Below are 12504 nucleotides of genomic sequence, written 5' to 3' on the forward strand. Positions count from 1 at the left end.
ATTTTCTCAACTCATTTATCTAATTCAGTCATCTTGATTACAGCCTCATGGACTTCATTTTCACAAGAATACTCATGTAGCAAACAACCTACACTTTTTGCTGATTACTGAACAGTTAATTCTAATTAGCTTGTGCATAGCCTAGGCATTTTGATAGCATCCTGCAAAACAAACTAGAGCTTGGGCTTGTAATGAATAAAACCCACTTTATACTGAATCCTCCACACAAAGATAGTACAAGTGATATGTCCAGTCTAAAAAAATAGATGAGTGCATTTAAAGGACAAATAATTTATTCTTCCTTTTGAGTTGATGAAATACAGTTTAAACAGCAATAAAGTACATAGTGGTGCAACATTGGCACAGAACCTACAAGCATTTCAATCACAATAATACTGTTTATGCTTTATCCATTCAAACCCTGATGTGTTTTATTTATTTCTTTTTAATTAACCAGCATCAGAAATGGGATTTTTTTTTTTTTTTGAAGTACAATGGGCAAAACAAGTTTTTAAATAAATGTGCATGATTTTTTTTTATTTGCTCAAACATTATTTATGCACTGCATCTACTGCCTTCCGGTTACATAGGGAACGTGACACTACCAAGTTTACCCCTTCTTCTCCCCAGTCTCATTTAATTTCATATTAGATTTCCAAACATATGTATACAAGACAGTACCCTATAATGGCAGAAAATTCTCAAATCTCAAGTTTGCATACTATGCTATTGGCCAGGGTGCAGTCTCTCTCACATGCAACAAGGATCAAACACAACCCACCAAAGAGATTAGGCATTTAATTTTCTAATTATGGATTTTGATTAATATTGCCTCCATCTCCTCTCAATCTCAAGTAGCTCACAATATTATATAAAGAATGACTTAAGCAGTTTCTTTCACAAAGGAAAATAATGAAATAAAGGGTTGCAAAGTATTCTATTTTCGGTTACATTTATCTAGTCAGTGGTCAAACTGCACATACATCTAAATTGCTGTCTTGTATAATACCTGCCAAATTCCTTGCTTCTTTGGGCCATAAAAAAAATTAACATTTTTCATATCCTTAGTTATTGCTATTAGACAGGGCCTACAGCTCAGTTTATACAAAGCTGTCATGAAAGACTTTAGATCCAACATCATATTTTTCTGGTTTAAAAAAAATTTAAAAAAATCTTTAAAAAAACAGTTCCGATTGGTAATAAGTATAAAGGATAAAATGTATTTTTACAGACTGTTGATGCCTTATTTGAATAGCAAGACTATTTTCTTGAACTATGATCTAAGAAAATGTGCATGGTGTGCTTCACCCATTCTTCCTGCCTGCGTGATACATTTTCAGACCAGTGCAATAACACATTATGTTGCTGCAGTCCTGGGGAGCTCTGATCCCGCACAGTAAGTAATGTACTGCCTTGCATATTTAACACACAAAACATAATATACAAAATATTGCTGCTGTAAAAAGTCTTTTCATTCCCTTAGTCCCCTTACAAAAGAATCCATGGAAAAATATTAAATCCCCTTAACTTTCACAAACATACAAAGCTGTTTGTGCCTTTCAGTCTTTCAGCAGTCTGCAAGGAGTTCTGAATAGTTTATCCAAGCAAACTGGTTCATACTGATCTATTTTCTGTCCAATGCTGCCATCTAGAGTAGAGATGTGAATTTGTTTTTAATTCTTTAAAAATATAGCCTTTTACGGCTAACACATATGGACTGTATTATCAAAACGCAGCCATTTATCCACAAGAATATTCCCAAAAACTAGATGGAATGGTAGTTCTTTCCAGGAAGATGTCCACACTGCTGGGGAAACATGACTGCTACTAGATACTGGCTTCTGGAATGCACATTTCACTGCTGGTAATTTCCATACTGACCCTAAAAAGAAAACACTATGTTAGGGTATTTGCTAGCCTTCACTGTGTGAAAAAAGCCTATAAAAACAAAACAACTCAAAACAAACATTTGGAATGTAACAAAATATGAATGCTTTAATTTTACATAATTTACTCAGGGGGTCTTTTACTAAAGATTAGCTCAAGTTATCTGCAGCAGGGTCCATTTTATTCCTATGGGCCCTGCTGCAGATAACTCGAGCTAAGCTTTAGTAAAACACCCCCTCAGTGTCCAATCTGAGGACTGGCAGACAGTCTAATCTCTTATGAAAACAAAATTGTCAATAAAAACATAATGAACATATACCAACGGCACAGAAAATGCAGTAGCATTTTAAATCTAGATTGCCACTATTGATTTTATTTATTTTTGTATAAATTTCTCCTTTATTCTGACCATTTTCTCTTCCTACACCCCAAATGTCCATGCTCTGGAAACTCCTGTCAGCCTAAAAGCTGGAGATGCACCTCCTGCAAAATAAAACTTCAGTCCTTCTTGTTAGCCAGTACAGCAGTGGCAGTCACTTTCCCTCCTTCTGCTCTAAACAAATTCTTTTTCTGCAACAGGTTATATAGTGTATAATGTGACTTAAAAAGCCATTCTGGTTATAAAATGTCACTGTATAAAAATGAGCCCATCAGGTTATATATATATGCTGCTATTCTAATTATAGTCCTTAACTGCTCAGTGTACTAGTACAAATACTGTTTTTAGTCTTTTACTCAGTTATGCTGCTATCAGACTGGAAGAACAGCACAGTGATCAACAACTATCTGATATTATCATCCACATAATATACTACTACTATTTAACATTTCTAAAGCGCTACTAGGGTTACGCAGCGCTGTACAATTTAACATAGAAAGACAGTCCCTGCTCAATGAGCTTAGCCTAAGCAAACTTTTTTGCACTTTAATACCAGTGGACTGCTTTAGACAAACTGACCTCTAAAACTAACAGTACCAAGTGATAAGGTGTTTTGTGTTACTGTATCATTTAGTATTTTATTCATTTATTAATGACATTTATATCCTGCATTAGTAGAACTCAGGTTCAATGTGGCTTACATAACTAGATAAGCTTGAACATGTTCAAAATATATTAACAGAAAGTAAAATACGTCATTTAATATATTAACAGAAAGTAAAATATATAATGTTAAACCAGTAAAACTTGAGTTAGGAACAGATGTAATCAAATACTTAGGGTCTCTTTGCCGATTCTCAGTACGACAAGTGAGAGGAAACCCATTCAATTCCTATGGACTTCCTTTCATTTGCTGCGTGGAAATTGCTAGCACGGCTTTGTAAAAGAAGTCCTTAGTCATTTAAGCTAGATAATTGAAATATAGAGGCAAAAGGTAAAGGGCTAGGATTAACTGGGATAGACAGGGTAAGATGAGGTAAAAATTAATGCCATGAGTTTATGTGAGAAAAGTGCTTATTTCCTTAAAGGCTAGACTGAAGAAGTGAGTTTTCTTTTATATTTATTCATTTATAAACAATTATCCAGACAACTCTTGAAAATAGAAATACAGGCAATAATCATATACAAAAGAAAAAAATTATGTTGTATAAAAGTAAATCCCTCCTTAGACCACAAAAAGGAAATAGAGGAAGGAGACAATCAAAAAACAGGACATTAAACTGAAGATAACAATTGCTTTAACACAAGGCTTAACAGGTACTACCTCAAGGTCATATACTAATATGCAGGATTAGTTGTTATATCCACTATAACTTCAAGTCCAAAAAAGGAGTGTAACTACTCTGGACAAAAAAGACATACTTAGATTGAGCATATCTGATACTGATTTGCAGGAAAAAGCCAATAGGAAAATACCACCCCCCCCCCCCCCCCCCCCCCCCCGATCCTTGACCTCTTGTGGAAAGCTTTCCTCCTATCTTGGGTATTTTTAGCAACATCCAGGTAGATTCTGTAGGGAACTGGGGGGGGGGGGGACCCCTAACCAGAGCACCCTTCTAAATAATAAAACAAGGGCTACCTGTAAAATTTATTTCATCCCCCCCCCCTAATTATTCCTTGTGCTGTTTTCAATCCTTGCTAACTAGATCAGGCTGCAGGGTGGCCTTGTGAAATTGTGCAAGGACAGCCTTGTGACCCACACTCCTCCTGACTAGACTGGACCCAAAACATGTTTACGCATTTTGCGGGCAAGCGATGGGAGAGGGGGAAGTGTCTGGACCCTTCACTGGGACAGATGTGTGTGGATGTGGAGACGGTTATAGAAGATCATGGGGAGGGAGGTGCATCGCGAGAATGGAATAAGAAAAAAAACAGAATAAGAAATCTGTTTTTTTTCTGTATTTTTGCTGACCAGTTTTGGGGTCATGTCTGGGGCAAGATACTGTGCAGGACAGCTTAAGAATTTATTGTGAACTTTGTTACAAGCTTTAGTAAATAAGAATAGGAACATAGAATGGTCCAATGTAACTTTAATGGATATTTGGATTTTAATGGATATTTAGATTTTACTGTATTCTATACAGTTTGAAACCACATTGTATCTGGATGGTGAAAGGGGGAAGTTGGGAATGGACTGCTCGCCAACCACAAGGTTAGCTTGTACAGCAAAAATAACTTAGCTATAGTTTGGATATGCGATACAAAAGAACTGCTGGAGTGGCGTGAAGAGGGGGGCAAGGAATTTGTAACGGCAGGTATGGTGGGAGAGAAGATTCTAGTAGGTGGGTGACGATAGCATGACTTTATGACTCAGGGTCAGGTGGGGAGGCGTAACTACTATTCTAAGAATTAGGGTATGGACTGAAAATTGATAGGATAAAAAGTCAGATGTGTTGGAATAGGGAGGTAAGATGATTGGTTAGTGGGATGTACTGAGATGATAATTAGTTTCTGGATTATTATATGGTATGTATTGTGTAAGTTTTGAGTGACAGCCTTGTGTTCGGGGGGCTTCTTTGTTCCGAAGGCAGCGAACTGGCTTGGAGACAAGGGGGTCTCTTTAATCATTTCTTTTCTGTATTTCAGACTTGCCATAAGCCTCTGCTTGAGCCACTATTTACTTGTTTCCAGAATAAACTTTTCTTTTTATTTCACTTCTGAGTGAAGTATTATTAGTTTTGTTAGTGTAAACCCCCCCCCCCCCCCCCCAATGACATGAGTGTTTCAGTAATAGTCATTTGGGGTAAGCTCTCATGTGGGTGACTGTCTAATGTGTGATAATCGTAAGCAGACCCCAACAATTCTCATCTTCTGACCATTGAAAAAATTCTTGAGAGTGTCTAAAATATTGCTTCATTATAGAAATAACATCTTGTTCAAAAACCATAGACACTAATAAGATGGTCCATTTTGTGGCTTCATTGACAGTCTCCTCTAAAATAGCAGAGATATTTTTCAAATCCAATGATGGTTCAGGTTCTGAACCAACTATTTCACCTTGGACATTTTTTTAAGAAACTGGAAGATAATAGACCTTATTTACTAGAGGCAAAGCATCAGGAGAAAACTTCAATATCTCAACTAAATACTTTTTCAAGATGTCCAAGGGAGAAGTGGCCAGAGCTTTTCGAAAGTTCAAAATTTGCAGATTAAGACTTAATCTGCCTATGAACAGCCAGTCTATCCAAAGCTGCAGCATTCTTAAAATCTTGCAAACTTTTAACATCCAAACAAATTTGTTCAACTTGACCCAAAAAAAATCAGTTTTCAATGTTTCCACTGTCATACTTAAAGAACCAAATCTCCCAACCAAAGTTGTTACCTCTGCTGTCTTCATCACAGTCAAGTTCACAGTTTGTACAGTACTCCAAATGAACTCCAGAGTTACCACCGTGGGGGCCTCCAAATGGCCACCAGTTCATCCATCCACTAGCAGCTCTCCAGCCAGAGCTCCAACCCCACCTTGCGCAACCGATGCAACCACTTCTCCAGTCCTGGGCTTCTGCTTTAGCTGTGGGGCATGGCAGGGAGCCCGCTGCCAGGGGAGAAAAAGATGTTTTGTGCTCCAGTAGGGAAGGCACTCCTCTGCTTTCATCCAACAAGGAGCACACGCTCCCAGCTTCTGCTCATGAGGACCCGACTACAAACTGGTTGATCCAAGGCTGAAGCAAGGGTGTAGTTGAACCTGGTGGGGATAGCATCCTAACTACCCATTTCCTCTTAGTGTGCGGCACATTTCCAAAGGAAAAAAAGACAACTTCTCAGGAAAATAGAGGACAGAAAGGAGCATATAGAGCAAAGCGTTAGGAACCTGCCGTCATCTTGACTCCTCCCTTCGAAGTGAGTTTTCACTAGACTTTGCAATAACAAATCATCATCGGTGCATTTGATGGTTTTAGGTACGGAGTTCCAAATTTTAATGCCTTGATATGAAAAGTTAGCAGTATGGATTGTTTTGTAGGTTACTTTCTTACAATCTGGGAAATGTAGGGTAAGATATTCTCTAGATGATTTAGAGGCATTATGAGAGAGTAATTCAATGAAGCTGTTCATGTATATTAGGGCTGAATCATACAAAATTTTATGAATGAAGGTAACTAGCTTGAATGATATTCTATCTTTTATTGGCAGCCAATGCAAATCATACAGAAGGGAGGTTGCTTTGGCGAAGTGTGGTAGTCTGAATATGAGACGTGCAGCAGTGTTTTGAGTGGTTTGTAGTTTTTGGCGTAAATAAGAGTTGCAGTAATCAAATTTTGTTAGGACTAGGGATTGAACTAGGGTAAGGAAGACTGATTTTGTGAAGAATGGCTTAGTTTCCTCAATTTCCATAATGAATTGAAAACACTTGAGACCACTTTGAAAAATTGGTTATATGAAGTGAGGAATTGGTCAATTGTGACTCCTACAATTTTCATAGTTGAGTCAAGGGGATGTGTTATGTTCTCAGTGGTAAATGATTTAAGATTTATGGCGTGATGAGGATTAGTAACTATTAAGAATTCAGTTTTATCGGTCTTGAGTTTTAATTTGAAATTGGATGCCCAAGATTCCATTAGCGAGATACCTAATCTGATGATATGAGTAGTTTAATTTATTTCTTTATTGGACTATAGATGGTAACCTCATCTGCATAAATGAATGTTGGGCGACCATTTTTATCCAGTAAATTGGAATCAACGTGATGTTAAATAGGATGGGGGACAATGGAGAGCCCTGGGACACTCCACAAACAGGAGACCATGCTGATGAAATTGTACCTGATTGTTTCACTTGGTATAATCTAGACCTCAGGAAGCCTGAGAACCATTTTTTTCTTTATTTATAAATTTATAAACATTACATCAATCAAAAATTTAAATAGTAAAAAGTGTACAAACAGTAGTAGTAAAACATTTCAAGGCAAACACACAATTATATCAGATATCTGGTACTTAGGACACTAATTAAAACGGAAACAAATCCTTGTTAAAGAAGATCCCAGAAAAAATAACCAGAAAACGCCATAGACAAAACTAAAAGAAAAGGTCTGCCACATTTTAAAATAAAAGTCCAAACTCATCTATAAAATATCTCTGTGGACTATATCAGCAGTCTACTAGAACCCCCATTTATGCCTCCACTGTTGAGATAGAAAGACTGAAATTGTGAAAATTCAAAGAAAACGTATGTACATCACATGTTACAATGCATTTAGATGGAAATTTAACAAACACTTGCATCCCAACAGTTCGAGCCTCCTGGGTGGCTTGAAGAAATTTCTTCTTTCTATCCTGAGTTGCTTTACATAAAATCAGGAAACACCCACAACTCCTGTCCCTGGAATAAAGCTGAATAGTAATGACAGTACAGATAAAAAAAAACACGTTCTTTACCTTGCTCAAATACAAAAGTCACACACATGGTAGCACTATAAGTTTCCTCATCCACTGATCTTTCTAGGGTGGCTGAAATATCAACGCTGTCGTTGGATATATCAGTTTTCATATTGCTACCTTGCCCAGGTTTTAATGGCAAAAAAGTATCATTTTGCAACAGGTGGATGGAGATCAGAGGGAATCTTGAGAATTTCTGTAAAATACTTTTTCAGTGTGTCCCGAAGTAGTTCAAAAAGGACCTTAGGTAAGTTCACAAACCTCAAATTAAAAAATCTTAACTTATTTTCAATCGCTTCTAGTCTTCGATGTACCATCATCTTATCTCAGGGGGAGGAATGCTGGCTTCGGCCTAACCCCTGGTAAGCCTTCCTCAGCTGAGAGGTGCCCAGCTCTACCACCGGCTGCCTTTCAGGTGCTGTCAAGGACTTGCCGCTCATCTGCATACAGCCTTCTCCGGGATGACTCCCAGGTCCACTCCGATCCACTCGGGGCCTCCGCTCTAGGTGCCGCGCACCTAACGGCGCGCGAGGCATTCTTCTCTTTACATCTATTTTTCTCCCAGTTACTACTTATAGCTCCAGTACACATTTTCTTCTTGGCACTGTCCCTTCCTAATTTGTTTCTCCATCTTAAACCACTGTACACTGCAGGAACACATTGTCCACCATCTGTATTCATCATCTATCTCTTTTTTCCTCTTCCTTTTTCTCAGCTCTCAACCTTAAACATTTCCTTCCTTCTATTCATCCATCTCCTTTCTATCTGAGTACATCTCGCCTTCATCGCTGTCGTCGTACCTCTCCTACTCTTCTCCGTACTCTCTTACTCCTTCTCCTGCTCTCCGCTGGGGACATTAATCCCAATCCTGGTCCTCCACATCAGCTCTCATCCTATTTGTGCAGGTCACACCGTGATATCTTCAATCTAATTTCTGTTCCTCTCCTCCCCCCTCCTTCCCTGCCTCTCTCTTGCGCTCTGTGGAATGCCCGCTCTGTCTGTAACAAACTTTCCTACATCTATGACCTCTTTATCTCTCGTACTCTCCATCTGCTTGTCCTAACTGAAACTTGGCTTTACCCTGAAGAATCTGCTTCAGTTGCGGCCCTATGCCATGAAGGTTATCTTTTCTCCCATACTCCTCGCCCGGTTGGCCGCGGAGGTGGTGTCGGGCTACTACTTTCACCCTCTTGTAGATTTCAACCTCTTCTTCTACCTCAGTCTTACTGTTTTTCTTCCTTCGAAGTCCACTCCATCCGTCTATTTGCTCCTCTGTCTCTCCGAGTAGCAGTCATTTATTGACCCCCTGATAAGTCCCTTTCTTCCTTTCTCACTGACTTTGATGCTTGGCTTTCCTTCTTTCTTGAACCTTCACCTCCTTCCCTCATTCTTGGGGATTTTAACATTCATGCTAATGATCCCCTCTGACTCTCATGCTTTGCAGCTTCTTGCTTTAACATCTTCTTTCAATCTTCAACTGTGCTCCACTGCCCCCACTCACCAGAACGGCCAGTGTCTTGATCTTATCCTCTCCTCAAACTGCTCACTCTCCAGTTTCTGTGCCTCAACTCTTCCCCTCTCTGACCCTCATCTGATAACTTTCACACTTAAACACCCTCCTCCCCAGTCTCATCCAATCTTAACCAATACATTTAGGAATCTTCAGGCTATTGACCCTTCTACTCTGTCCTCCAATGTTTCAAATCTCTTCTCTACCACTATGTTATCCAAGTCTGTCAATGAGGCTGTCTCTTCCTATAACACTATTCCCTCCTCTGCTCTGGATACTCTCGCTCCTCTCATTCCCCGTTCTGTAAAACGTACCAAACCCCAACCTTGGCTGACCTCTAGAATCCGCTACCTACGTTCCTGTGCCCGCTCTGCCGAACGCCTTTGGCTGAAATCCCGTGCCCATGCTGATTTCATACATTTCAAATTCTTGCTGACTTCCTTCCAGTCTGTTCTTTTACTTGCCAAACAGGACTATTACATCCAGTTGACTAATTATCTTGGCTCAAACCCTCGTCGTCTCTTTGTCACACTGAACTCTCTCCTCAAAGTGCCTTCACCTCCAACCCCCCCTTCACCCCCCCCCCCCCCCCCCCCCCCCCAGACTCTGGCTGAGTTCTTTCATGATAAGGTTCACATGATTAAACTTGAATTCTCAACCAGGTCACCTCCACCTCTCCCTTCCCTTAGTCCATTCTCTCAACCCTCCAACCCCTGCCTCCTTTTCTGAAATCACTGAAGAGGAAACTACACATCTTATTTCCTCCTCGAAACTACCTGTTCCTCTGATCCTACTCCCACCCATCTACTTAACACTATCTCTCCTACTGTCATCCCTTTTATCTGTCATATCCTCAATCTTTCACTGTCCACTGCGACTGTTCCTGATGTCTTCAAACATGCCGTAGTCACACCACTCCTTAAAAAGCCTTCATTGGACACTACCTGTCCTTCCAACTATCGCCCCATCTCCCTCCTTCCTTTCCTATCCAAGATACTTGAACGTGCTGTTCACCGCCGTTGCCTTGACTTTCTTTCATCTCAAGCTATTCTTGATCCACTTCAATCTGGCTTTCGCCCCCTTCATTCAACTGAAACAGTGCTTGCTAAAGTCTCCAATGATCTGTTCCTAACCAGATCCAAGGTCTCTATTCTATCCTCATCCTTCTCGATCTATCTGCTGCTTTTGACACTGTTGATCATAGCCTACTCCTTGATACGCTGTCCTCACTTGGATTTCAGGGCTTTGTTCTTTCCTGGTTTTCTTCTTGTCTCTCCCAGCATACCTTTAGTGTATTCTCTAGTGGATCCTCTTCTATTTCTATCCCTCTGTCAGTTGGTGTACCTCAGGGATCTGTCCTGAGACCTCTTCTTTTCTCCATCTATACTTCTTCCCTTGGTACTCTGATCTCATCCCATGGTTTTCAGTATCATCTTTACGCTGACTCCCCCCAGATCTACCTCTCCACACCAGAAATCTCAGCCGAAATCCAGGCCAATGTATCAGCCTGCCTGTCTGACATTGCTGCCTGGATGTCTCAGCGCCATCTGAAACTAAACATGACCAAGACTGAGCTTCTTATCTATCCCCCTAAACCAACCTCTCCTCCTCCCCCATTCTCTATTTCTGTGGATAACACTCTCATCCTTCCTGTCTCATCAGCTCGTAACCTTGGGGTCATCTTCGACTCCTCCCTCTCTGCACATATTCAACAGACTGCTAAAACCTGTCGTTTCTTTCTCTATAATATCAGCAAAATTCGCCCTTTCCTTTCTGAGCACACTACCAGATCCCTCATCCACAATCTTATCACCTCTCGCTTAGACTATTGCAACCTGCTTCTCACAGGTCTCCCACTTAGCCATCTCTCTCCTCTTCAATCTGTTCAAAATTTTGCTGCACGACTAATATTCCGCCAGGGTTGTTACGCTCATATTAGCCCTCTCCTCAAGTCACTTCACTGGCTTCCTATCCGTTTCCGCATACAGTTCAAACTCCTCTTATTGACCTATAAGTGCATTCACTCTGCAGCTCCTCAGTATTTCTCCACTCTCATCTCTCCCTACATTCCTCCCCGGGAACTCCATTCACTGGGTAAATCTCTCTTATCTGCACCCTTCTCCTCCACTGCTAACTGCAGACTCCGTTCCTTTTATCTTGCTGCACCATATGCCTTGAATAGACTTCCTGAGCCGGTACGTCAAGCTCCATCTCTGACCGTCTTCAAATCTAAGCTAAAAGCCCACCTTTTTGATGCTGCTTTTAACTCCTAACCCTTGTTCACTTGCTCAGAACCCTTATTTTATCATCCTCACTTTAATATTCCTTTATCTCTTGTTTGTCCTGTCTGTCCTAATTAGATTGTAAGCTCTGTCGAGCAGGAACTGTCTCTTCATGTTCAAGTGTACAGCGCTGCGTACGTCTAATAGCGCTATAGAAATGATAAGTAGTAGTACCTTGTTGTTCCAGGGTTTGCTCTGTCTTGCTCAACCTCCATGGAAACAGTTCAATTTTTCTTCCTGTTGCTCTTTATCCAGCTGCAGCCTATTAGATATTCCAGTAAGTTCTTTGGAATTCTTAGTAACTGAAGCTTCCAATCTTATTGGAGCTGACCAAATGGAGTCCAGTGTGACCACCGAAGGTTTTACCAGGAGAGTACGTGTACACTGCTGTAATCTAATGTTAGGCCCTTGGTCAAAGAGCGTGGGTTCACAGTAACTTCAGAATCCCTTGCTGCTCAGCCTCCGCAGAAGATATCTCTCCACCTTGACCCCAAACTATAGCCACTGGTTTACCCAGAAGATCCTTCACATCTAGCGAGATAAGAGTTACCACCACCTGCTGCTCCAAGCGATGAAGACCGATTCTGCACTTCGGCAGTCAAATCTACATCCTGAGGTTCCTCCGGACTGTAGTTAGGTGGAGGAGGACGACTTCATGTGTCAGGGCTCAATGAGTATTGCAGCAGTCAGCATCTCTTCTACAAGTGGCCCTTCTGCTGGAGACACCTTCGGGGTCAAAGGAACGAATGTGGTTATTAAAAGCTGCTTCAAGTCAGAAGGCTGAGGAAGCTCCATGGGGTAGCTCCTAACCTTCCCTCTCCTCTTCGAAGCTATCAAGAAAAATAGAAGAGTACTGAAAAATCCAAACAGATAAAATGTTCCGGAGGAGTAGCCTAGTGGTTAGTGCAGCGGACTCTGATCCTGGGGAACTGGGTTCGATTCTCACTACAGCTCCTTGTGACTCTGGGCAAGTCACTTAACCCTCCATTGTCCCTGGTACAAATAAGTACC

The 12504-nt window shown here is 40.7% G+C and overlaps 1 protein-coding gene across 2 annotated transcripts in view; it reads right to left on the reverse strand.

The window, feature by feature from the left end:
• Window positions 1-275: 275 nt before the first annotated feature.
• The window catches only part of SS18 (SS18 subunit of BAF chromatin remodeling complex), a 184834-nt gene continuing 172605 nt past the window's right edge, over window positions 276-12504 (reverse strand). For both annotated transcript variants that reach the window (XM_030213670.1, XM_030213676.1), the window contains one exon: window positions 276-1882. In XM_030213670.1, coding sequence (XP_030069530.1) covers window positions 1856-1882 — 27 coding nt within the window. In that variant the 3' untranslated portion in view covers window positions 276-1855. The remainder of the gene's footprint in view (window positions 1883-12504) is intronic.

This window comes from Microcaecilia unicolor, chromosome 1 (genome assembly GCF_901765095.1).
Source record: "Microcaecilia unicolor chromosome 1, aMicUni1.1, whole genome shotgun sequence".
NCBI classification, from domain to species: Eukaryota; Metazoa; Chordata; class Amphibia; order Gymnophiona; family Siphonopidae; genus Microcaecilia; species Microcaecilia unicolor.